Below are 27764 nucleotides of genomic sequence, written 5' to 3'. Positions count from 1 at the left end.
CCCAATAGGACTGATGTCCCTCAGAGAAGAGGAAGAGAAGCCAGGAGCGTGTACACACAGAAGAAAGGCCATGTGAGTCATGGCGAGAAGGCAGCTGCCTACAAGCCAGGAAGAGAGGCTACACCAGAAACCAATCCTGATGGTAACTTGATCTTGGACTTCTGGTCTTCGGAACTGTGAGAAAATAGATTTCTGTTGCTCAAGCTACCTCATCAGTGGTATTCTACTACAGCAACCCAAGCAGACTAATACATAGCATTTATGCTGGGTCTTTATAAGTGAGTAATTCATAAGAACACATATCAGGAGCACCTGGGGGGCTCAGTCCAACTTTGGCTCAGATCACAATCTCATGGTTCGTGAGTTCAAGCCCTGCATAGGGCTCTGTGCTGACAGCTCAGGGCCTGGAGCCTGTGTCGGATTCTGTGTCTCCCTCTCTCTCTCTGCCCTTCCCCTCACTCGTGCTCTTTCTCTCAAAAACAAAAACAAGATTTTTAAATTAAAAAAAAACAAAACATATCATACACCAAGTACCTACTGTGCGCCATGCAATCTTGCCCATCTCTGAGGCTTTAAATACCAAGTATACCCTGAGAACTCTCAAATTTATATTTTGAGCCTGGACTTGTTCTTGGAGCTCCAAGCTTGGCTGCCCATGACACCTCCATCTGAATGCTCTAACTACTGTCTCCTGCCCCCTAACTATGTCCTTCCCAGTCTTCCCTATGCCAGGAAGTAGCTTCACCCCCTACCCTACGCCTGACCCCAACACGTTGGGATGCAACTTTGACTGCCCGCCCTTCGCCTCCTCTCCACATCCAAGTTGACAGAAAGGACTCCCAATCTTCCATCCAAAGTACACCCTGGCTCCATCTGCTTCCCTCCAGCTCTGCTGCCGCTAGTGAGGTCTGCGCCCCCCTCACCTCCAGCCTTCTGACCGACTGCCCCTGTGCTCATCCTGCCCCGTCCAGAGAGGTACTTAAAGTAACAACTCTGGGCACATCCTTCTCCTGCTTGACACATGCTTTGCTTTGTACTGAGAACTAATCTGAACCTCTTCCCATGGCTTATGAGACCCCGTGTGATGCTCTCTCTGCCCAGCACCCCAAATTCTTCCCATTCCAGCACCCACCTCCCCACAATCCAGACCATGCTGACGCTTTCCCCTCCTGCTCTGCGGCATCGTGTGCCCTCTGCCCGGAATGCTTTCTCCAAGCTCTGCCTTGGCTGCTGCTTTTCTTGTCCTCCAGAACTCAGATGTCAGCTCCCAGCAAGATCTCTGAGCACCCAGTCTACAGCACCCCCATTACTCACCCCACCTGTTGCCTCCCGTACCCATAACCTGCAATTATTCCATTTACCTACTTGTTCACTTGTTTACTGTCTCCCTCAATCACAGTGCAAATTACATGGAAGGCCTGTCTGTTCATCTTTGGATCCCCAGCACCTAGTTTAGGTTCCAGCAAAAACAAATGTTTGTTCAATGAACAAACTTCAGGAACTATGGGCAGGCACTTTACATGCATTATCAATAAAGCATCCCTGAAGTTATCATCCCTATTTAACAAAGGAAGGAGATGGTCTCACTTCCAAGATAATGAGCTTTAAAGCCACACAAGCCTGGGGCAGCTGGCAGTCAATGCTGCCACCAAGCTTGAGGGGGAATGATGTCAATTTGCAGGAAAGCAGAGCCAAGAGACAGGAGAGGTGGTCTCTTTGGTGACGACATTTGAGATTCCATCCAGCCATTCCTAAAGGCCCCCATCACAAGGCAGCTTAAGGAGGATTGTGAGTCTCCAAGAGGTGGTGAGAACCATCCAAGGCCATGCCACCAGGAAGAGCAGGACCTACAACTAGAATCCAGGTCTATCTGACTGCACAAGCAGAACCTTGAGCAGGGGCCTCGGCTGAGCCTAAGCCCGTCCCCACACAGCTATGGGCAAGTGTGCATGGGTCCAGCAAGCTGGGAAGACAGAAGCCAATTCCATGAGAGAATGAGAAGCCTGGGAGGGAGGTGGCAGTGAGTACAGGGAGGAGGGGTTCCTAGGACCAGTCTCAGCCCAGATTCCATGGGACTCTCATCTAGATCCAACAAAGAAGTGAACTACAAACCTGTTTTTGCTACACTCAGGGAGAACAATGGGACAAGTGCCACGTGGGGAACTGAGGTGCTCTCCCCAGTAGGGAGCCCTACAGGAAGTTTGCAATGGGAGACCGTGCCCAGCAGGAGGCAGCTCAAGTGGAACTAGACGTATCGATGAGACAGTCCCTGGGGATTTCTAGAAGTCTTGGAGGAGAACTTGGTGGAAGCCTGAAATCTCATGTGAGCATGTTGGAGCAAAAGCCACAGCAGTCTGGGTTATACAGTCAACACGACCAGGTTGGTAAGGCCAGGAGGGATACAGTGAGATACCGTTTCCTCTCCCTCCTTGCATCCAGGGCTGCGGCTTCTCCTCCAGTATATCTCCAGTGCTACCCACAGTCCCATTGCCACAGCCCACCAGCCCACAACCTCAGGCCCTGGGTTGGCAGGGGTCCAAAGACCATCCCTGGCCCCATCCCTTGCATTCAGGAGAAGACAGGGCCAGGAGGGGACCACCCACCTCAGTGGCGGTGACCGGAGCTTGGCTGATGCCCCTGTTGACCGAGTCCCAAGACCGGGCCGTCAGCATACAGGCAAACAAGGGGTAGAGGTCCCCGGCTCCCAGGCGCTGGCTGTACTTCTTCACTCTCTCCATGTCAGTCCAAATCAGCGACTGCCAGAGGTGGCAGTAATCCAGCCGAAACTCCTCCGTAAGCACCTGTGTGGGGACAATGTGGCAGGACCTGAGCCTCCTTTCCCCACAGAAGACTTAGACCCTGGCTGGTATGATCACAGTGAAGGGGAAGACCGGGGAACTAGGGCATGACATCTGCTTCTCTCCCAAAGTTCAGCCATCCCTGAAGGCCCAAGTTCAAAGCTACTATCTGGCCAGCCTTGGTCTTGAGGGCCAAAAGCTACCAATTGCCCACTAAAATCACATTCCCCGCCTCCCTCCTACTTGGATGTGGCCCTCTGCCTGAGCTCTGACCAATGGAATGTGGCAGAAGCTCCACATCCAGCTGCCAAAAACTCTCCCACGCATACTGCTCTGAGCCCCCACCCCTGCTGCTGGAGGATGATGAGCCCACCCCCAGGGAAGCCTGTGGGGCAGAGCCTCAGTCAGCCCCTGCCTTCAGACACCTCCACCTACCCGAGACAACAATAAGATGTCTGTTGTGTCTGGGCCATCATTTGTTTGGGGGGCTGTGTCTGACAGCAGCTGGCCTACCTCAAACCAACGTACCCAATGTCAGTAAGTCTTTCAAAGGAGGCTAAGATTTTGGGAGGTGGGATCAAGGCCCTGAGGGGAGGAGTAAGAGGTCATTGGGGAAATCTCCCCAGGACCATCTGCCATGAATTCAAGATAGGCCCTGGTTCCCAGGACTGGCAGTGAACTTCCCAACTTCCAGGCAGGAGACCATGGCTCACCTGAACCCAGATGAGTCCCAAGTTCCAGAGGACAGAGTCTGGGGGCATCCAGCCCCTATCAGTTCCTAGCCCTCTTTCCCACTACACATTACGTCCTCCCTGGGGCTGAGTTACCTCCTTACCCTGAATTCCCAGCTCATCCAAGGGCAGCTCATTTCCCAGTGGGCTGGCCTAGGCTTCCCTGGGAAGCAAGGTTTTTACAGCTGACAAAGCACCTGCACATACCCAGGCATATCCCCATCTACTTCCCACAGCAGCCTATAAAGGAAGCATTACCAACCTCATTCAACTGGAGAGAGCTTGTATGATGTGACTTACACAGAACAACAGCTCTAGGGGTAGGGCAGGGCCTCTCCATCTGCCCTGGATATCTGCCTCCCATGTCTGTGGCCGATCGAGAGATCAGCAACCTCTGATCCCAGGACCAGACCCTGGACTGGCTGGGTAAAAAAGGCCTCTTCTACCTGGTAGAGCCCGTGGTCCAACAGGACAATCTCTGCCCTTCCTGTGCCCGGGTGCTTCCGCACCAGCACGTTGCCAGGGTGGGGGTCGCAGTGCACAAAACCATTGACAAAGATCATCTCGCTGTATATTTTTCCCAGGTGGCGTGAAATCTGAAAGAGAAGGGAGGCAGGTGGGAGTTACACCACATGAATACCTATCTCAGAGACTTCGACACTGGCCCCTCAATCTGGTCACTTTCAAGAGGAAGGCCAGCAGTGCTGGGTGGGCCTGAGTGGTCATGGTGGGACGAACGGCTTGTGATTGTATAGTTCTTGAGTTTAAGACAGAAGCTGAGTTCTAATCCAGTTATCCTCAACTTCAGCCACATATTAGAATCACCGAGAACTCAGAAGTGTTAGAGGTGGTCCCAGGCATCAGCACTTATTTTAAAGTTCCCAAGATGACCATAATATAGAACGAGGTAGAACCACTGCTTCAAGCATGCCCAAAGGCTATAACTCCCACCCCCAACCCCTGCCCTCCACTCTTCCCCAATCCTTCTCTTCCCTATTCTCTTCTCAGGATCTTCATTCTCCCACCAAAGCTAAAGATGAGCTGGAGAGCTGGAGTGGTTGTGACACCATCCCAACTTCCCTTTCTCCAACAAGCAGGTCTAGAGGGCTGTGGATCAGGAATACGTTACCCTGGCACCCCCTAGAGCTGTCCCACCAGCTCTGAGGCAGTCCCAGGAGGACCCAGAGTCACAGCCCTGCTCCCCTTTCCTTCAGGCCCCTTTCCCTTCACACCTCCCCGCCAGAGACCAGGGCTAATCTGATTTATGGTGTCTGCACAGAAGAAATGACACTGGAGAGGCCATTTAAATCATCCTGTCACTGCTGCCCTCCATGCCGAGGCGGTCTTCTTATCTTTACTCCCTTTTTATTAAAGCTAAAAAAGCCTCTTCCCAGCTAGGGAACAGCTGCTGAATAGCACCAGACCTGGGCCCACAGATGGTCTGCCAATGGGTTTCCAGAGGACAAAGAGAGGCTCAACTCACAAAGCTGATGCCCCAGGACACACACTGCCCTTGACATTTCTCTCAGTCCCTGCTGGACCCCATGGTCACTAGCAAATATGTCCTAGCCAGAGGAGAGGAGCTGGGGCCCACGGGTGGGAAACATAAGGAGTGGGGTCTTAAGATGAAGGTTCAATTCCTTTCCTTTGCCTACAAAGCCCTGCACAACCAGGCCCAGCCTCCCTCCCCGGTCTTATCTCATGCCACGATACTACAGTCACGTCTGTGCTCTTTCTCTTCTCCAATGACCCTGTACCTTCCTACCTCAGGACCTTTGCACATGATAGTCCATCTGCCAAGAGGCTTCTTCCCACCTCCCTCCCTTCACCTGGTTCACCCCTGTCTTCCTCCCCACCCCAGCTCAGCATCACCTTTCTGGAGATGCCTTCCTTGACCTCCCAGCCTAGATGAGGTTCTCCTGGCATAAACTCTCATAGAACTCTGTACTATTCTTTCATGGTACTAGCACACTATTTGTGTCATTATTTGACTAATGACTATGTAGCTCACTGTTATGAGCTCCTAAGATGGCAAGGACTGGCTCTATTTTGTTAAATGGCTTTATTGAGGTATAATTTACATACCATAGACTGGTTCTACTCAGCATCCACTTGCCTATAATAAGCCAAACATGTGAATATAGGACTCTGTCTTCAACATGAATAAGACCCTTGCCTATGTTTTTTTGAGATGCTGTGGTTCCTGCCTTCATGCTTATCCTAACCCCCTTCATCTCTTCTGAATCCCAATCAATTGTAATTGGCTCCAGAATAAATCATCAAGAATCGCCCTACAATAGCTGACAGCCTTATAACAGCTTTACATGTAGGTACAATTATGATCCCTATTTTGCAGATAAGAAGGTGAGACTCATCGGGGTGCAACTTATACAGAGCTAAGGACTACAGATAGGTGGAGCCAGGACCCAAGCCAGGTGTGACCCCGCAGCCTTCCAGTAACCACTCTACCACGCAGGCTCATGACAACGTCTGCACTTCTCAAGTGAACTCTGTGACCTTAAACGGGTTGCTGATACTCTCGGCTTCTGTACAACGGAAACAACAGTAGTGCCACAAACAAGTGAGAACATCCAGGTGCTTGGAGCCCAGTGACCCCTCCTGGCAGCCCCGTTTTTACTGACTCCTCTCAACACTCCTGGGAGAGTGGCAGACCAGAGTCCATTACATTTTTTTAAGAGATGAAGACACCGGGGTTAAAGAGGTTGTCTCAAGTCCTGACACCTATCCGATGTCATGCTGGGGGAAATGAATGCCAGGTACTCTGCCGGCATTTGGAGGACTTTGCCCCAGGTCGGGTGCTCAGCCTCAGGCTGAGATGTCAGATGTCCCAGGCCACCATTTTCTGTTTCCTCGGAGGCGGGCCCAGTGGAGTTGGTCCCGGCTGAGCCGGCAAGTCCCCTTTTGAGAAGCCCTTTTGTTAGGCTCTTCGGAGCTCCATGGAGCCATGCTCTGAAAGGATGCATTTGCCAAACCAATTGCATTTATTAAGTAATAATTCATTTTTATTTGTCAAGGATGCATATAAGGTCCAATCAGGGCTCCTGATCAGCCCAAGATAAGCAGTACAGCCAGACTGAGCTGACAGAATTCCAGCCAAAAGCAGAGAAATGACATTTCATTTAGTCTGGGCAGACCTGTCATGGGGAGATGTATGATCTCCCCTGAGCTCTCTGAAATATTGCTAATCGCTCTGGGCCCCCTATTACTACACTGAAAGATAGCCCCCGGGGATCTGGGGACTCAGGACGGGGGAGCCCTTGCCCATGAGGAGTGAGCTGCTGCCGGAGCAGGAGGAGCAAGAGGCACTGCCAACTGAAGCTCATACACATGCAGGCAAAGCCATCAAGTGGCCCCCTCCATTTTGACACCCCAGCCAGCTGCCCCTTCTTGGGTGTCTTTGCAGCTGGGAGCTGTTCCTGATGTTCACCCTCACCAGATTTCACCAACAGAGACAGACAAGAGGGGAGACCAGCCTATGCCGTCAGCTTTGCTCTGGAGCCCTCTTGGCACTGCCACTCATGGCATGGGTGACCTGAGGACAAGTCACCTGCCTTCTCAGTCCGGGTCTAAGTTCCCCTAGCTGTCAAGTGGAACTAATTCCAGCTGCTCTGCTTCCTCCCAGGGTAACCTCGACGTTCAAGGTCAAGATGTGACCGCATCTGGGAAAGCACTTTGTATACCACACTGTATACTATGCCATACACTATGCGTCTGCTAGATCTGCATAGACCTCAAGGTGCTTCATACTACAGAAGACACACAAATGTGTTTGTTGTGATGTGGCAGCTTATGATCTAAGACTTGGAGAAAAAAACGTAACCATTATCACTTTGATCAAAGTTTCATTTTCAAAAGGCTAAAAACATAACTCATAAGAATATAGGATGAATACATGTCATAGATTGTTCACCTCGCCAATAGAGGAGCACATAAAAAGAGCAGGTTCAGAGAATTTTGAGGGACTGGGTATTTATGGGAACTTAAACAGGAATAAGAGACTGAGATTCCTGGATTAGATATAAAACTGGTTATTGCTCTACAGAGCAGTAAGGAAATCGTAACCTTTGAGGTTATCTTTTCCACTGGGCAGAAATTATTTGCATATCTCTACAGGATAAGATCTACAGGTTGACATACGACTTCAGTCTGAGCCCCTAATTAATTGTCAATAGCAGAATCAAACAAAAGTACATTTCTCTAGATATTAAAAAGCCCTCGGTGGGCTGCCTGCACAATACCCAAGGAGGACTGTGAAAGGACACATTGCACACTCTTGCCCTTAATTTCTAAATTTTGGGTAATTTTTCTTAACATCTGTCAGAGTTTCAGTAAATACTTCCTTGGCACCATTTTGCCCAGAGAATGGCAGCCAGCCCCTCTCTTACTCAGAGACACCGAGGATCCCAGAAGAAACCTAAGGCCATCGCTGGGCACACAACCCTCTCTCCCATCCCCTTTCCATAATAATTTAGCTATGTCTTGTGATTAAGAGCAAACAAATATAAATACTGCATTGAACATGGGGATGCAGGTATCTCTTCCAGATACTGATTTAATTTCCTTCAGATATATACCCAGAAGTGAACTGCTGAATCATACGGTCATTTTATTTTTACTTTTTGGAGGAACCTCCACACTGTTTTCCACAGTGGCTGCACCAATCTGCAGTCCCACCAACAGCGTACAAGCGTTCCCTTTCCTCCACATGCTCACCAACAAACACTTCGCTCTCTTAGCTTCTCGATGCCCGTTCCAACCAGTGTGAGGTGATATCTCCTTGTGGTTTGGGTTTGCATTTCCCTGATGACGAGTGATGCTGAGCACCTTTTTCATGTACCAGTTGGCCACGTGTATGTCTCCTTTGCAAAAATGTTCAGTTCCTCTAAGGCTGCCCCCTGCCCTGTGACAGTGGCATTTGCATAAAGACAAGGAAATGCCATCTTCTTAGAATGGTAACAGCTAACACTCTGTGCCAGGCACCATTCCAGGCACTTTCCATGGACTCACAGCCATCCTCTGTAGGAGACAAGTGGAGGAAGAAATACATAAAAAAGGAAAGAAGCTTGGCCGCCCAGCCAGCAGTTCGTGAAACCAAGCTCCAAACCCAGGTGGTCTGGGTCCAGGGAACAAGCTGTCAATCACCTCGCTATACTCCTCCTCCACTCACAGGGAAGCCCCTAAAGGCAGGGGCTGCAGCAAAACCCTCTGAAGGTCCTCACGGCATCCAAGAAGGCATTCCATTTGGAGAAAAGAGTCTCAGAGGGAAATCCAGGACTGCTTCTCTAACCAAAAAACTGTTAACTAAAGCCATAGTATAGCTCTTTTTAGAAAAAAAGTCAGTGACAAGTCTTTTAATTGTTCCGTGTAAAAAGAATGTCCATTCGTGTAAGTGACTTTAGTAATTACTCAATGCCTTTATTCCCTGACAGTGGGGAGGTTAAAAAAAAAAAAAAAAAAAAAACAGGAATCTATAAAAAGGCTGAGTAAAGAATTAATTTAGTAAATAATATTTAAATCAAGGAGTTATTTTTGGATTTTTCTCAAAACTTGAATTGGCTGAAAGTGCTTTAATTATTCTATAATTGCAAGGATTAATTTATTCCCACCCCCAAGGGAACGTCTATTTATGTTCTTGGGGGTGTCATACAAGCAAGGCCAAGAACTCTCAAAGAAACAGGAGGCTGGTGTTGCAGGATATTAATAATCATGTAAGTAGCCCAATATTAACTATAAAGAGGTTAATAATTCAAACTCTCCTTGCTCTCTGTCAGTTTATGGCCAGGCTTCTTGAGAGCCTGAAAGACCAGACCAGACCACTGCCTACAGAATTTTACTCTCCACCCTTACGCTGCCCTGGGAACCTCCCTGGGGACCCATAAACCTCAGATTACCTGCTGCTGCCCAGTGAGGCCAAATCTATCCATGGAGAGGGTCCATCTTGGACGAGCCAACATTGAGATGAAATCCCTAAATGTGAAGACATGGGGAGCCTCTCCAACCACAGAGGTGGCGAGTGGGTTAATTAGAGGCAGCTGGGGGAGTTACTCTAATTTTGGAGCCTGGCAAAAGCTTCTCTGGGTTACACATCACCTGAGAGCCAGGACAGGGGGTATCCCCAAGGCCAATAAGGGTCTCCTGGCCAGACAGGTTCAAATGATCACAGCGACCAGAGGGACTGGGTCCTAGGGGCTAGGACTATTGAAGACACAGTTAAGGAAGAGCTGTCGACATCTGACATCCCCTGCCTTGGGCACAGCGCACTCCAGAGAAGTATTTCCACATCCTTCCACCTTACCTGTGTCAATAGAAGAAATGGGGAAAGGGTTTCTTCCCCACACATTTCCTCTTTCTGGCAACTACTTGACCACTAGTGCCACAGAGGGGGCTGAGGGTTGGAATTCCAGCATAAAAACAACTTCTATTGAGCATGTGCTGTGGGCACTACACCTAACGCTTCATGTTTCAATCATCAAACAATCCTATGGGTTATTCTCCTGCACCCCACTTTACAAGAGGCAGCTGGGGCTTCCAAAGGGTGACTGGCTTCACCAAGGCAGCATGGTTCGTAAGTAGCAGAGCTGGTACCAGAATCCAGGAAGGCCGACTCCACTCCTAACTCCCCTGCTGTTGGGGAAAGAAATCTCCAGGAAACTGTCTCATGCACCTGTATCTCTCTAACATCCCCTATGCTTCTCAAGATTCGGTCTGACAAGTTATGGAGTTCTGTATGTGGACGATGGAAGGAGATGATTTCTTTCTAGTGATTTCAGTAAGTAGGGTCCTTGGTGCCTCTTCAGCCTTGCTTCCCTGGTCCTCTAAGCACCTCCTAACATAGAGCCGGAGGTCCACTGAGTGTGGTATTCACCACAGGGAAACTGGGGGACTAACTGCAGTCTGGCGTTTACAGATGGGGAGTCACCATTTGCTCAGTCGATGACCACCGCTCATTTTCCAAGTCTACATACCCAGGACAACAGACGAAGGTAGAAAGGAGAGGCGCAAAGAACATTCTCAGGAAGACATGCCTCTGTGAATAATGATACCATAAATTATAAATGATTTTTTTACAAACTTCACAGCCTGCAGTCTGCACGAGAACCCTGTGAAGTAAGTACCGGTGTGACGCCACCTGCACAGAGGTGGAAAATCAGAGTTTAAGTAACTTACCCAAGGGCACCTGACCAACAAAGGGTAGAGCCAGGCACAACCCCGGGGTGCCGCTACTTTGAAACCCTCTGCGCCTCCCACCACAGTGCCCAGCCTCAGTGAGGCCTCACCCAGCACCACGTTCTCCCACACGCTGTGCCCACCTTGGGCACAGCACCGATGAGCAGTGCCTGCACACAGTAGGTGCGTGATACACGTCTGCCGAAAGACACAGCTGAGACCCTTTCACGGCTCCCAGCATGACAGGGGATGGGTTTTAAAACTGCTGGAAGGAAGAAGCACGGCCAGGGGTTCTGGCTAAATGTGGCAGACTGAATCCGTGCACTGACTCCACTCCATCCCCAACCCCACTAAAATGACTAACAGAAACCATACAAAGAGCCCCCAACAACAGGGCAGAGAAAAGGAGATGAGCAAGACTGTGCTGCCAGAGGGGGAGCAGACAGCTACTGAGAACGGGCTTAGTACAACAAGGGACCCTAAGCTGGCAAGGGGGGCGCTTGATGTCTGCCCCAAGCCCACAGAGGCTCAGCGACTGAGGGCCCCTGACACCTCTGTAAACAGGAGTTGGGGGGTCTTGAAAAAGGAGGATTTGTGGGAAGGCTTCCAGAGAGCTGAACCCCAGATCCCGACCCACCCCGCCACCTTTGACTCAAGGCAAGATTTACTTTCCGGAGAGGCAAAAAGACAGGCTCTGGGGGCCACACAACATACCCAGAGGGCCATCCCAAGGACAGAGGACTGAATCGAAGTCAACAAAATGAGCACTGGGAGCCTCCTGCCCTCTTCCCCCAGCTGGCTCCCAGGCATCTCTTGCAAGCCCCCCATCCCTGCACCCACCTCCACTCCTGGCAGACAGAAGACATCTGCTTGCCGGGCCCCCACGCCCCATCCCCACCACCCCCAACCTCCCAACTTTGTCACCTTTCTCTCAGCTAATTTCACACAAATTCAATTGAGCCTCAGCCCAGGCAGAGTCTTAAACACACACTCACTGAAATCCAATTAACCTTCGATAAAAGGTCTGCAATCAATAGTCGTCCTTTGGTTTGAGGAGGCTCCATCCAGCCTAGGAAAGCATGCTCCTGCTCGACCTTTACTTTTAATAAAATCAATGACAGTCACTGTCACCAGCTCTTAATGTGACTGGCAAATATGATCAGCAGGTCAGGCCCTCGGTAATGTGCTGTTTCCGAGTGCAGAGACTAAAACAAAAGAGGGCCTCTTCAGGCTGCTGGCCCCCCAAGGCCTCATGCTCGCCAGGTGAGTGAGCACACCTGGGCAGGCTGCCTTGTGCCTGGAGGCTGGCCTGGTGGCGGGTGGCAGGTGGCTGCTGGGCTCTAGTCAGCATCTGAACCACCTGAAGTTTACTAAAACGCGGATTCTTGCAACCCTTTCCACTCCAGATTCTGGAATAAATCTGGGGTGGAGCAGGAATCTGTATTGTAAAATAAGCTCCCCCTGGTGATTCTGAAATAGATGGGTGAAGTCTTAGCTCCCCAGCAAGCCAGGAATCACTGCTGTGTAAAATATTCAAGCGGGGCGTACCCTTCAAGCCCAGCTAATCCAATGCCTTCCACAAGAAAATTGAGGCCCAGAGAGGGGAAGTGATTTGTCCAAGGTCACACAGCAAGCCACTGGCAGAGCTAGAGCTTGGACTTAGGTCTTCTGCCTCCGAACCCGGTGTTTCTCTACCTGAGTCTATCGGATACTGGCTACTAAGACTGGTCTTCAGGTTGTCACATGCTAGGCTCAGCTAGGTTGGGATGCTGCAGGGTGAGGGGCCTCTCCAAAGTGGAGTGGGGCTGACCCGGTAAGCGGTTGGGGGTCTGGAGTCATCCCCATCCACCTGCAAAGCGATTCCTTCTACAGCCACTTCCTGAGCCCCAACTTCAAGCTGAGGAACCTGCCTGTGGCAGCCGAGACACCACTAAACACCCTAGTGCCCAGGATATGGAGTGAGATGTTTGCCCCGTATCACTTCTGTCTGTCCCTTGTACTTCCCTGTCCGAGGAACACTCCTAGCCAGGCTGTCCTATGGAGGGCTTCACTCCAGGACCGGCCCACGGAGCCCCACAGTCCTCAGGAGACTTCAGAACCTCAGAAGTCCGTTAGAAGAGGCTTCAGGAATGTGGAGTCTTCAAACCACATGCACACAAACACACACACACCTTCACCCCCACTAGTGTTCCATGCGGCCTGTGGCTCTGATGCTGCTTGGTAAGAGACACAACAGATTATTTTCTGTAAAGTAGGGCCTGTCCCCAGTCTTCTCCCAATATCACCGATGGTCAGTGACAGCACAGTAGAGCACATGGGCCACCACCCACTGCCCAGCCTGAGTTCTCTGGAGACGTATTTAATGACATCATCTCAGAATACCAAAGAGACTCCCAGATCACGCAGACCCCAGACGCCAGGGGCAGGGGACTGAGGAATTAAGTAAATAAGACAGTGTGGTACTATTGCAAGGATGGACCAATAGACCAATGGAAGAGAACACAGCTTCCAGAAAAGACCCACAGGTGACTGACGACAAAAGACTACACTGTGTGATTCCGTGTATATGAACTTCAGCGGTGAGTGGAAGTGACCTCTGGTGACAGAGTCAGAAAGGCAATTCTGGTGAGGGTAAGGGAGCCTGCCAGAGGGCTAGAAACAATTTGCATCTTTATCTGGCTGGAGATTACATGGGAAATCCATGTGGAAACGATGGAAGTGTGCCATCCAGATCTGGGAGCTTCCCTCTCTGGGTCTCCCGATTCCTCACCTGCAAATACAGACACACTAAGCCGTCTCTCCTAAGTTTACAATGTAGAAAGGGCCTGGCACAGGGATGGTAAATGCTAATGGTATAAGGAGGTAAAGGAAGAAAGGACAGCGCCCCATGATGGTAATAATCAACTACCAACTTGGAGCATCAACCAGACATCAGGCGCGATGCTCAGCCCTGCTCACGCACTGCTTATCTCCTCCTCATCTCTCTAAAAATGGAAGAATGTTTACATGAAATGGAAAAAACCGTGCCTGACGTGAGTTAAAGGGAGAAGGGTTGCATTCAGATAGTGCTGGTGTGGTGGACAGAGCTTCTCAGTCAGTTCTGCACCTCCTTCTCCAAGGAGTTACTGATGCGGCCGTCACCCGGCTGGCCCTGGTTCCACGGCAGCCCCAGGCCAATCCCCGAGAGGGGGAGGGAGAAGGTGGAGGAGCAAAGACTTTGATGTCCAACAGAACTATGTTCAAACGGCTGGGCTCTGTCCCCACTAGCTGTGTGAGGTTGGACAAGTCATTTGACCTCTCTGAGCTTTAGCTCTCTCATCCATAAATGGGGTTATGGTCTCTCATCTCACCCTTGACAAGACAGCTGTAAGGAGTAGAGACGATGTGTGTCACGTGCCTGGCACATCTTAGTTGCTTATAATTATTATTACTGCTGTTGTTTTCCCCAAATCACTCTGATATCAGCCTGCCCCACTCTGCATGTCCACAGAGAACAAAACACCAACGCTCTACCCCAGCCCTGCCTCACAGAGGCTAACCCAGGGCATGAGGCCGGCTTATTTGTTCTCCACTAATTCAGAGGACGTCCACTGAGCGTCTGCTCTGCACAGAACACTGGCCTTATCTGCAAGGCCATTTAAAGAGGGGTAGAGGCAGGGGCAGATGAGCCCAGGCTCTCAGAGGGCATCACCCTGCCCAGCTCCTGCAGGCCACCTCCAGCCCAGCTGCCTGTCCTCCCAGGACAGCACTCAGCCACGAGAGCAAGAACTATAGCAGAGCACATCTTTGTTTGCAGTTGTCTTTGAAAATCAAAGCTGCCTCTGATAAAACACCATTACAGCCCTGAACTCACTGTATCCAAAGAGATTAATGGATTTGGGGGTGCTGCTGCAATGAAAATCCCACTGCAGCTGGCAGTAAGTAAATGCCAGCAACCTGGTGGGGGAAGGGAAGGCATGGGCCTCTGGCATCTTTCCTGATCAGCAGGCAGAGACCCTGCTCCCTTTAAAGCTGTTCAGGAAAAGCCAGAAGCGATCTCCCTCCCCTCCCCACTAGAGCCAAAGACTTTGTACTAGAGGGTCCTGGTGGGCAGAGGATCCCTGGCTAGACACAGGACCCACCCCACCCCAACCAATAGTGGAAGAGATGGGCAAGCAGGTCTCCTCCCTCCTTCCTGTGCGGGAGCTTGACCCAAATACCCTCCCCAGGCCCACCTTAGAAGGCAACAGTGACAGAAGCAGTCAGAAGACCCAAGCTGTGCTACTGGCCAAGCGACCTAGGGAAAGACACCTGCCCTTCCTCTGAGTTCCCTGCCATCTGTAAAGTGGAGAGCTCAATTAAAACAGTCCTTTTCTTATCTTTTCCCAGCCCCCAAAGGGAGATCTCTTCCAGAAAAGCCCCTCCTTTTATGAACTAAAAAACAGTGGAGTCAGAGGGACTTGGGTCTCAATCCTAGCTCTACTAGCTGTGTGACCTTGGGAAAGTTACCTCCCCTCTCTGAATCTCTGATTCCTCATCTGCAAAATGAAGACATTAAGACCTTCCTCCCAAGTTTATAACAGAGAAAAGGGCCCGGCACAGGGAGTTAGGCATTCAATAAACATTAATGGCAAAAGGAAATAAAGGAGGAAGGAGGAAAGGAAGAAGGAGAAAAGGAAGAAGGAGGAAAGGGCAGAGCCCAAAGGTAAGAATGAAAACAACAATCAGGGTGCCTGGGTGGCTCAGTGGTTAAGCGTCCAACTTCGGCTCAGGTCATGATCTCATGGCTCGTAAGTTCGAATCCTGCATCGGGTTCTGTGCTGACAACTCAGAGCCTGGAGCCTGCTTCAGATTCTGTGTCTCCCTTTCTCTCTGCCCTTCCCCTGCATGCACTCTGTCTCTCTGTCTCTGTCTCTGTCTCTCTCAAAAATAAACATTAAAAAAATTTTTTAATAAAAAAATTTTAAATAAAAAATTTTTTAAAAAGAATGAAAACAACAATCTTGCTTCCAAATCAGAGCACTAAGTACATGCTAGGCACCATGCTAAGCACTCGTGTGGTCCTCATAACCTTCGTAGAAGGAGGTACTGTCACTGCCCCCATTGACAGAGGCCACACAGACACCCGGAGGCCTGGGCTCCCAAACCACACACTCTCCTACCATTCTACTGGCTCATGTGCTGAGCCAGGGCGTGGCTTCCTCCTCTGGGCCATACCACCACTGGGACCACAGGCTCATCTTCATATGTTGCCTGGGGTAGGGAAAGGAAGAGCATTCACCTCTCTCCATTCCCTCCTCTCGCCTACCCAGAGTGCTAGATCACGTCATTACGATCCTTAACACCCTTTGTGACTCCCCAGGACCTCCGGGGTCCTGCCGGAGGTCTTCACTACCTGCACCCACCCTATTCCTCCACTATTTCTCCCTGGAAACCCTGCCAAACTTCACCATTCCCTTCCCCTTCCTTGCAGTGCCATCGCTGCCCCCCCCCCCAACTCCTCTACCCCGCAGATCCCTACTCATCCTGTTGGGGAAGCCCACACACAGCAGAGGCCAGCACTTCCTCCTTGCCGCTCTCTGGGATCTCGCCCACACCCCTCCTGCTGCTGCGGGGTGGCGGCAAGGATTTAGCTGTGCACCCGACTGTAACACTAGGTGGGGAGCTCCTTAAAGAAGGCAAATATGTGTGGTCCCCTCTGAACCCACATACCCAGCTCATAGGAAGGACTACAAAAATGATGGGCGCTGTTGAAAAAGTACAATTCCACCCGTACCTGTAAGACCCTATGGCAATCAAGAAGAAGAAAATGGGGTACAGTCCCCACCCCACTGGCCAGCTTTCTTTCCCTGAGATCAACAGGGCACGAGGTGGGAGACAGAAGCCTCACTTTTCTCATAGCTCTTTGAAGTAGAAGCAGTTGGCTCCTGCTGTCCCCTGCTGGCCTGATCCCTTGAGGCCTGGGAGTGGCAGGGAAAGGGGACGGCGGATGTGGGAAGAAGCTGTGCCCACGCCCCACGGGGGCAGAAGAAGTAAGTCCCACAGATTTCACATCACTGTTCTCTGGGGCCGCTCAGCTCCGTGGGGTGCAGATGGCCCAAGAAGACACATGGTAATCACTTGTCCAGGCAGGGGCTACCACCGGGGCCTCAGCATGTGCCTGCACCCCACTGTGTGCTCCCAACCCCCACCTTAGGAGACAAGGCAGAGGACTGGACTGGACGCCCTGGAAGGGTGCTTGGTGCTCAGCGACATTGTAATTCTTTGGTCAACAGGTCCATTTCAAGGCAGTGAGACCTCACCGGGACATACCTGCCCTCGATGGGCAGCCCCGACAAAGCCCGTGTCCCTCGCACCACAGCCATGAGAGCTCAACCTCACCTCATTGACATCAATCTTGTTCTTCTCCATGTAGTCTCTGTCATTGACCTGGCCGCCATCCACAAACTCCATCAGAAGGACCCGCTTGGTGGACAGCTCCCAGTAAATGCGGGGGACCTGAAATGGGAAAGAGCAGGTCAGAAGGGCTGGCGGGCCAGAAGCTAGGGGCCAGGACCACAGAAAGGTACAGTGAGCCAGGCAAGGGCAGATGCTCCTGCCAGGAACAGGAGACAAAGCCTGAGTGGGACCTGAGCAGTAACAGGTGGGGAAAGCGAGGGTCGGGCCAAGACAGGAGGGCAGGCCGGGCTGCCTCCTCTGCCAGCAAGGCCTCTGGTCCTTCCATTAGAGACCCCTCCTGCTTGGGGACCATAGAACGGCTTCCCCACCCTCCTCAGTGCCTCCAGACACAATTAAGAGCCAAAAGTAAAATTGAGACTTAGGGGAAAAGGTGTGGAACCCCCCATACCTGAGCCAGAGTTGGCATTAAAAGCTATTTCCCTCTCTCACTAGGCCAATTGCAAGCTCCTCACATGAATCTCATCCCTTTGCCTCAGCTTCTACACCTGTGCAATGGATATATTATATGTATATGTTTATGAATGAGTTAACCAAAGAACAAATTTTTTTACTGGATGATAAATTTTTCAGTAAGGAAGTCCTGAGTTTTCTCAGGCCTGTTCCTACAGGTCTTCTGTGGCAGACAATGCTGGATCCTAACCTATTCCCAATCCTCCTCTTCCCCAGAGATAGGAAAAATGAAATATTTTCCCTGCTTGCTTTGCAATCAGTATGACCACAGGACACCGTTCTGGCTTATGAGTGGAGGTCTGCTAGAAGCTCTGGGAAGGTTTTTATTTTCTTCATAAAAAGGGATGTTTGTAAATGGTGCAGCTCTTCTTACCCTTCTGTCCTACTTTGAAAGTGAATGTGATACCTGGAGCTGCAGCAGCTATCTTGCAACCATGAGGAAAAGTCCCAGAAAATCAGAGATGCCTGCCCTGACACGGTCAAACCACTAACACAATATCAGCAGGCAACTGCTATAAGCCTTCTTGCCATGTGAGGAAAATAAATCTTTTTTGTTTGTTTACGATACTCTAAATTGGGCTATTGGTTACCTGTAGACAAATGCATTCCTAATTGATATGCTCTCCAACTCCCCTGGACTCTAAGAACACCCAATAGCCAAAAAAAAGAACAGATTTCACCAGGATTAGGCAGGAGGTCAGACCGCACCAATGGCTGCTGGGCTGCCATATGAGTGAGTGACAGCCAAGAGTGCCACCAATGCCAGGACGAAGGAATTACTGGGATATTTAGCATGTCACGTTTCCCCAACAACTTGATGGGCTCGTTTCCACATACAAATAAAGAAACTAGGGCAGTTAATTCAAGGGTTCTGGGGAATAAGGACTTCCCTCATCTCGACCCCCAAAACTCATCTGGCAGCAAGACCCCAGTGCTCAAGTCAAGAAACCTGTTTCCCTTCCTACTTCTGCTAACTCTGCCATGTCTTAGTCCAGCCACTTAACCTCCAATGCCTCAGTTTTCCTCCTTACAAAGGACTGTTCCTGCCCCATTGCAAGGAGCTCTGAGGATAACGGGGGGCTGCGCATACCAGTAAAACACCCTGAGCTTCCTGGAACGAGGGTCCCAACTGAAGTCAAGGTGTCATTTGGGTTTGCTACTTTCCTACAGTTTGGGCCATTTGAAAATCTGGGCTAGAGAAATCTGTGATTCTCTAGGACTGTGAACTGAAATTTCAGTCCTGCTTGGCACTTCTCAAAAGCTACCTTTAAAAATATGAGTGCAAGTTTGCTGTCCTTGACCATGGCTTCCAAAGGGAAGGGACACATTTTGGGGTTAAGTTCTTCCCCAGGTTTGTTTGGAAACCTAAGCTTGGCAGTGGGCACCAGGGGCTCCAGGGACATGAGGTCAAACCCCCATCTGGGTCCGCCTGGGGCAACATGGAAAACAGCTTGAAAGAGCCACAGATGGAAGAGAAAAACCCAAAGACTGGAGACTCTGGCCTTGTTAATAAGGGCAGTGGGAGGCTGCACTCCCCGCGCCTCCACCTTTCTCCCCGGTCTCCCCCCAGATGCAACCATCCCTGTCTGACAACACGATGGCCCTCTGCGGCACCTGCTTAGATCTCAGATGACAGAATACCAAACCGGGAGGTAGACAGAATACTAAACCGGGAGGTAGAGAGTTTTGCCATGAGAGTTCAGGGAGGATGGCAACTGCCCCCTGATGGTGACACCACAGAAAGGACTTCAAAAGGCAGATCTGCTCCCTGCACAGTTAGGAGAAACTTGGCTGGACAGTGGGATGTAAGGTAGACAACTTGCTCCTAAGTTACCCTGTGGGCAGGAGGGTTTGAAGTGTAAGGTGAAATTCCCTTCACCCCAAAACCAGTGTTTCATCCCCATGCCTTACTCTTCTCCTCCCATCACAGTAGGGAAAGATGAAAGAGAATCATTTTAAAGAGGCAATGAGAAGAACCCACCACCTCCTCCAAACAAAACTGAACCTAGGGAGGTTCATGGCCAGCGAGGCCCAAGGGTCACACCCTGGCCATCAGGACTCTAGATCCAAAATCTATCTCCTTAATAAAGATCATAGGCCCCACTCCCGTGGGCTCCACATACCCCCATGCTGGGGCCAGTCCTGATCCAAAGAAGGAAGGCACAGATTATGGAAAATTCCAGCTCAAGACCTTGGGCCTCAACCTCATAATCTGGCCCTGACCTCACGCTTCTATTTTGTTCCTGCGCTTTGGTGAACACAACTGTGAAGCAGGCCCCAATTTGTCTGGGCCAGTGCCCATCACCTGAGGGAGCCCAGGGAAGCAGAGCACAGACCCGGAGTCAGATCGTCAGGCTGGAGCCCTGGTTCTGCCACCTCCAAGCTATGTGACTGCAGGTACATTGCATGACCTCTCCAAGTGCCAGCTTCCTACCTGAAAAAAGGCGATGACATTGAAGCAACATCCCCAACTTCCCACTAGCATGTGTGGAGTCCTGGCACTCAACACAGCAGCACACACTTAGCACCTGCTAGACAAGCATCAGCTGCCATATGACAGTCGTGTAGAGTATCACAGGTGGTTCTGATACACAACCAGGGCTAAGAGCTAATACTACAGACAGTTCAGCACAATAAATTATTGTGCCCCATGAATTATCATGAAGGCAGAATAGCACAGTGATTTAACATGCAGGCCCTGGGGCCAGGTTGCCTCCATCCAGAACCTGCCTCTGCCCCTTACAGGAAGCTGTGTAACCTCAGGCAAATGGTTTCATCTCTCTGGGCCTTAATCTCCACACCATTGACATGGGGCTAATCATGGCATTTTCCTCGTATGGCTAGATAAGGATTAAAGAGCAAATACGAGGCGCCTGGGTGGCTCAGTAGGTTAAGCTCTGACTTCAGTTCAGGTTACAGTCTCATGGTTCGTGAGTTCAAGCCCCACATTGGGCTCTGTGCTGACAGCAGCCTGAAGCCAGCTTCAGATTCTGGGCCTCCCTCTTCTCTCTGCCCCTCCCTGTCCCTCTCTCTCTCTCAAAATAAACAAACATTAAAAAGTAAATAGGGGCACCTGGGTGACTCAGTCGGTTGAGCATCTGACTTCACCTCAGGTCATGATCTCACGGTTCATGAGTTCAAGCCCCACGTCAGGCTCTGTGCTGACAGCTCAGAGCCTGGAGCCTGCTTCGGATTCTGTGTCTCCCTCTTTCTCTCTGCCGCTCCCCCACTCGTGCTCTGTATCTCTCTCAAAAATAAACATTTTTTAAAAAGTAAATATACACAAAGCACTTTTAAAAAGGTGTCTAACATTGCATAGACATGTGAAAATTATTAACTCACACTAATTATCATACATCAGTGGTTCTTAATCTTTATTTGTAGGAAATTATTCTCCAAAAGCATACACATCCTTCAAGATCTGCCCACAACTTCTGGAGAGTCGCAGGATCCTAACCTTGCACTAAGGAACCCTGGAGTGGCCCTACTCTGGAGATGACCACTTTACCTACCCTGCCTTGACATGTGCAGGCGCACTCTCATGTCTTCCGGCCTCAAACCCCATGGCTATAAGGCTTCTCCCTCCTACCTTGTCCCCAGCTGTCCCCTGGGTTAGTCACAAACCTCTCCGCATGCTCTGTCCCCTCCCCATAACACACACACACTCTGACTACAAATCCACAAATGCCCTGGTCTTGACCGTTCAGCCTGGCTGCCCTCTCACCCTCTCCCAGTCTCCCTGACACCACATTTGCATTCAGAGCTCGTCTGAGGCTCCGAGATTTATGGCGTGGGGCTGAGGTTATTAAACCCCACTGGAAGATGCCTCACACACTGAGAGGTAAACTCTTCACTGAGGCTTAATTACGCACAGATGTTGTGATGGGGTGCCAGTGTGCAAAAGCAATCTATCTCCAGTTTTAAGAGCTGAACTGGGTTCACAGTGCAAAATTCGCTTCCCACTTGTTATGTGTTTAAGCAAAATTAATTACTCAGGAGCCCTAGTAGCACCATTGTCTTAGGAACAGTGTGTGGGTTTTAGAAGCAGCAGGTTGAATCGTTACATTAATTATTTACCCATTTGGCATCCTCATTTCAAAAATTTGTGTTATTATTATTATTACATGTCTTGGTCTGGCAGGCGCTAGTTGGCCTCAGCCAGAGGACGATCTGCTGTTTCCATGGGAACGGTGAAGGAGATGGTTCTGTTTGTCAGGTTCATAGTTCTGGTGCTGAGGAGCACCCCTGCCGGGTAAGAGGCAACAGAATGTCCTCAGGCGAGCACCAGAGATGAAATCAGAAAATCTGGGTTGTAGCCCTAGCCCCTCTACTCTAAGACTGCCATCTGTAAAAGGGGATGATGGCTGCTGGCAGGATTCAATGTCATGGTACCTGCAAAGTGTTCAGGGCAGCAGAAGAAACATTTAGTAAGGACTGCCTATCCCTGTGTACAATCAACACTTCTTGGAACCCCGCTCTGAGCTCCTTTATCCCGAGTAGAATTAAGTACTTGCTCTTGGGCATCCACAGAAACACAGCAAAGTCTCTGCCACAGTATGTACCTATGTGCATGGCACAGACCTGCACTGTGGCAACAGTGTGTTTGTCCCCGCTAGATGGGAAGTTTGCTCAGGTAGAAGCCAAACCCTCTCCTACTCATCCAGGGACCCCTAGCTCCTAGCAGAGCAACAAGCTCAGGAAATGTGAGATAAAGGAAGGAAGGAACGGGATATGCAAGTAGAAGCAAACATAGTTTAGACTCCACAGCACTATGCTAATTAGTCTCACTCCTTGTCTAAGAGAGCCAGGTTTTTATTTTATTGGTGGCTTGAACTTCAAGGCTGGGGCAGGATTACCAGATCTAGTCTGCACATCTGGATTTACAGGCACAAGAGGGTCTGTACACGCAGGTTTACAAGGAAAAACCAGTCAAGCGTCCAGCAGGCATTTAGACAGACCTGGCTCTCAACTCACTCAGAGTCAAACTTTGCCAATGGCTACATCTTTCACCAAAATCAGTGTCAAGACACTACATTGACCCACAGTTGCAGCTTTCCCTCCCATGAGCTGAGCTTCAGGATTCTCAGGTGGCTAGTAGAAACACACCCTCAGTCTCCCCATCTCTGTTAATTAATCTGGATAGAAGTATAAACACTACCTCCATTTCTTCGGATGTCTTCAGAAGCCACGAATGCTTTAGTCCAGAGCAAAAGACCTTCCCATTCAATGCACTGAAACACCCTCCTCCCCAAAAGAGCATTGCTTGACTGTTTGCTCTGGAACAAGCACCTGGAGCTCCTAAAGGCTCTGTGACCTCCCTTCCCATCTGCTCCACGCTTCCTGAGTGAAGAGAGAAGGGCCTGATTTCTTCAAAGAGTTGAAAGCCAAGCTCTCTATACAGACTACCAGAGGGGCCCGGCCCCTGCACCATGAAGAGGAGCCCCTGGGTAAACGGGTCCACACCCCGCCACAGACCTAACGCGTTCTAAGAACAGTGGCGGTGACGTGCATCTCTCTCATCCCAACCCCCATGGAGCCCGTGGGGACCATCAGGCCAGTCCTCAAAGGCCAGCGCCAGTGGCAACCTCCTCGGCAGAGCCTTCCCTACCCTACCCTACTCCCTACCACAGGAGTCCCCTCTCCTAAATCTCTAGAACACTTACCAGTGGACCTCGTACAGAGCTGCTACTTCGTATCACTCGATATCATTTCCCTCAGGAGGAGTCTTCCGTCACCATATAGGCAGTTCTACAGTAGTTGAAAACACAAACTTTTTCCAACGTGACTGATCTACCAGGGGTCAGTTTGATCCTAATCCAAATTTTGCACTTGCTTCTATGGGCTGTCATCCACAGGAAGCACTGTATGACCTCAGGAAACTGCTTCAGCTGAACTGCACGACATGGGCACACACAACACACACAGACGCACACCTAAATGTCGCCACATGCATACACCCGCCATCATCACTTTCCATCCGGTTTCAGACGACCCTCCGTCCACACCTCAGAACAACACTCCAACAACTCCTCTGATGCCCAGTTTCACAAGCAGACGTCAAGGTAGAGGCCCTTGTTCTGCTGCCTTACGTACTTCTCAGCCATTTAATGTGTGCAAAAACTACACTACTGCTTTCACTAGGCTCCTACCTTCTTTTATTTTCTGGGTCACCGGTGACATTTCTTAAAATGTGCATTTTCTCTTTTGCGAATTGTCTCTTTTTGTTATTTTTTTTTTACTGACGTGTAATTAACATACAACGTTCTATTAGTTTCAGGTGGGTGATTCAACAATTCTATACATTACTCAGTGCTCATCACAATAAGTGTACTCTTAATCCCATTTATCAATTTCACCCATCCCCCCACCCGCATCCCCCCTTTGGCAACCACCAGCTTTTTCTCTGTATTTCAGCCTGTTTTGTCTTCTTTTGTTTATTTGTTTTGTTTCTTAAATTCCACATGAGTGAAATCATATGCTGTTTGTCTTTCTCTGACTTATTTCACTTAGCACTACATACTCTAGTCCATCCAAGTTGATGCAAATGGAAAGATCTCGTTCTTTTTTGTGGCTGAATAATATTCCATTATATATATTGGGATATGTATAATATATAATATATACTGAAATATATGTAATATACATACTAGAATATATATATATATAATATATAATGGCATATATATTATATATATTTCAGTATATAGTATATATATTATGTGTTATATTATATATATTATATATATACATAATATATATTGTGGAATGTATATAATATATATAATGGATTATATATATTATATATAATGGTATATATAATAGTATACATTATATAATATCATTATATATAATAGTATATATATATTCCATTATATATAATATATATATTACATATACATAATATATATTGTGGAATGTATATAATATATATAATGGTATATATATAGTAGTATTATACATTATATAATATCATTATATATAATAGTATATATATTCCATTATATATAACATATATATTATATATACATAATATATATTGTGGAATGTATATAATATATACAATGGAATATTATAGATGTGTGTGTGTATATATATCATTTGGTAATATTATATACTGACTATATATATATGTAAGTACCGTACATATACATGTATCACATCTTTATCCATTCATCTGTGGATGGACATTTGGCCTGCTTCCACATCTTTGCTTCTGTAAATAATGCTGCAATAAACACATTTCAAACTTAGTGGGCTTTTTCTTTGGGTAAATAGCCAGTAGTGGAATTACTAGATCATATGTTAGTTCTGTTTTTAGTTTTTTGAGGAACTTCCAAAAGTGTTTGCCACAGTGGCTGCACCAATTTACATTCCCACTAAATGTGCACGAGGGTTCCTTTTTCTCCACATCTTCACCAACACTTGTTATTTCTTGTCTTTTTGACTCTAGCCACTCTGACTGGTACATGGTGATACCTCAGTGTGGCTTTGGTTTGCATTTCCCTGATGACAAGTGATGCTGAATTCCTTTTCATGTGGCTGTTGGCACTGTGGTAAGCCTAGCCCTATTTTCCCCCCAAGAAGCCCTGTGGTTTCTGTTGTGTGATTTTTGCATCCTGTGGAGATTTCTAGGAAAACATAAGTTGTATTATAACAGAACTGACTATATTAAGCGAGGTAATATACATATAATGGTAGGAACAGCGCCAGAGCTCAGCTGCGTTAGCTACCATCAGCAGCAGCAGCAGCAGCAGCAGCCCATGCTTCACGGAGGCAGAGACCCAGCTTACAGGCCCTTGGGTAGCACTCAATGTCTCAGAATTGCCAATCATTCAATAAACATCTGTTTGACTGACAGGCCAACGATCACATTTGGCATTTCTTTGTAATGCTACCTTCAAGAGCTTTAAGGAGCAACGCTAGGGACAAATCATCCATCCTCGGAAAGAAGACTCAGGAAGGGGGCATCCCCACTCATGTCCTGCAGGGGGAGTGTTCAGGGCAGGGACAGGCCTTCCCTGTGCTCTCTCACCAGACCACCTTGCCTCCACTGCCCTGCCCCTCCCACCTTTAAGAAGTCAATGTGCTTGAGCATTTGGGCCACTCTCTCAGCATTCCTCCCTTCGTTGAGGAAATCCAGCTCCAAAGGCAGGTTCTTCTTGGCCTCGTCCACCAGCCACATGAATTCAAACTCTGGAAACAGCTGCTTCACAGCCAGGACGAGCACCTGAAATGCATCAAACACCCCGTCAGTCAGCCCACGGCACCCACCACAGAAGCTCGGGTCCCTGCCCTCCCGCCTGGGTCCAGGCAGAAACAGCTCCCCAGGCCTCCTCTGAAGTAAGGCCTCCCTGCTCCCCAGGGACCCATCTCTGTAGTTCAAATCCAAGAGGATAAAAGCCCAACAGCTGCCAGCAGCCACGACTCCCATGTGCCAAGCCCTCCCCGCATGCCCAGTGCTGGGCTGAGCGCTTAGACCGTGACTCCATTTGGTCTTCACAACTCTGGGCGTCAACCATATGCACTTATCCCCATTTTATAAACAAACAAGTCAAGGCTCTGAGAGTTTATAGGACTGTCCCAAATTCGCCCAGCAAGGAGGCACCGAGTCAGGACTCCACTTGAGTCGACCTCGCCCCCAAACCCTTGCTCTTCCTCACTTACTGAACTGCTGCCTTCAGCCTTTGCTGCTCCCAGACTTGTCCCTCATGGTCCTGTTTACAAAGGGCAGGGAGGGTGCTGCAACTGTGTGGCATTTTGTTATTTCTTAAGCTGAGCAGTGAATACACGAGCATTTATAATGTGATTTTTTTTATACTTTTCCCTTGTCTAGAATATTTCTTGATAAAAAGTACACTGCAATAAGAAAACAAGGCTGGACAAGACAAGAGGAGTAAGAGACAAGGGATGTGACTACTAGGACAAAAAGCTCAGGTTTCTGGCAATTTGGCCACCTTTGGATTCTTGAGTGAGAACACGATGAAAAGTGGGATTTTAGTGGACTTACAGGGCATTTATCAGTTTAGTAATATGAAATTAAACAACCCTGGCAGAGAACAGGAGCCCAGTGATATCTGTAGAGTATGCCATGTCCCCTCCATGGTCTGGGACTCAGTTCTGAGGCTGCTGCACACTGGGGCTCTAGATTTAAGATGATCTAGAAAGTTCATGGATGATGGCTCTGCAGTAGGTGACGAGGGGGAGGCCAGGAACATGGGAGATGTTTCAGTATTCCCCAAGAGAAACACAGAAGGCAACTCTCCTGTTCTACTATAAGCCTTCCTGTCAGTGTTCAAAGTGATCAATCCTCCCAGAAATTCTTGACATGAATTATAGTCCAAGTTCTCTGAGAATACCCATCTCTACCCCATGGTTATACCAAACAGCAATGAGCAAGAATTAGAAAACCATGGGCCCATTGGTACCAAGAGACCTACCCCATCTTTTGTGGACTGAATGTCTGTATCCCCCTCCCAAAATTAATGTTGAAGTCCTAACCCCCAAGAGATGGTGTTTGGTGATGGAGCCTCAAGGAGGTAATTAGGTTTAGATGAGGTCATGAGGGCAGGGCCCCTATGATGGGATTAGTGCCTGATAAGAAGAGGAAGAGACAGAGCGCTCTTCCACGTGGGGGCACAGAGAGAAAGTGGTTCTCTTCAAGCCAGAAAATCCTCACCAGGAACTAAATTAACCAGCACCTTGATCATAGACTTCCAACCTCCAGAACGATGAAAAATAAATGTTATTTAAGTCACCTAGTCTATAGTATTTTGTTATAGCAGCCTGAACAGACTAAGACGCCATCCCATCTATCCATAAGGACTCACTGAGCCCCAGCTATGAAGCTTGTCATATGCTTCCTTTTGTCCTGGTCTGTATCATGCCCAGCACGGTTATAGGTACACACAATACAAAAGAAAGAGATCTAAAGCAGGGCCATTAACTACAAGGCATTTACGGCTTTGTTTTTAAACCCTATGTCCCAGATGATGTACCAGATGCCATTCTAAAGGAATCACCACTCAGAGTTATTACACTCAATTCCTATCAAAACCCTTTTTAATTACATTCTGCTGCAGTCTAATTTCTTTTAAGTCTTGTCTAGTCTTTCATGAGCTAGACCTGTGACCTTATGATAATTGATTTAGTTTATGTTTTG

At 48.9% G+C, this 27764-nt stretch overlaps 1 protein-coding gene across 5 annotated transcripts in view; it reads right to left on the bottom strand.

Annotated features, from left to right (window-relative positions):
• The window catches only part of ADCK1 (aarF domain containing kinase 1), a 150245-nt gene that overhangs the window by 5147 nt on the left and 117334 nt on the right, over positions 1-27764 (bottom strand). For all 5 annotated transcript variants that reach the window (XM_053889657.1, XM_019427332.2, XM_053889660.1 and 2 more), the window contains 4 exons: positions 25674-25832; positions 17078-17194; positions 3976-4125; positions 2604-2801 (listed from right to left, as the gene is read on the bottom strand). In XM_053889657.1, the coding sequence (XP_053745632.1) occupies positions 2604-2801; positions 3976-4125; positions 17078-17194; positions 25674-25832 (624 nt within the window). The remainder of the gene's footprint in view (positions 1-2603; positions 2802-3975; positions 4126-17077; positions 17195-25673; positions 25833-27764) is intronic.

Source organism: Panthera pardus, unplaced genomic scaffold (assembly GCF_024362965.1).
Source record: "Panthera pardus isolate Hobbes unplaced genomic scaffold, ASM2436296v1 HiC_scaffold_24, whole genome shotgun sequence".
Lineage (NCBI taxonomy): Eukaryota > Metazoa > Chordata > Mammalia > Carnivora > Felidae > Panthera > Panthera pardus.
This window is presented reverse-complemented; position numbering and strand designations above follow the sequence as displayed.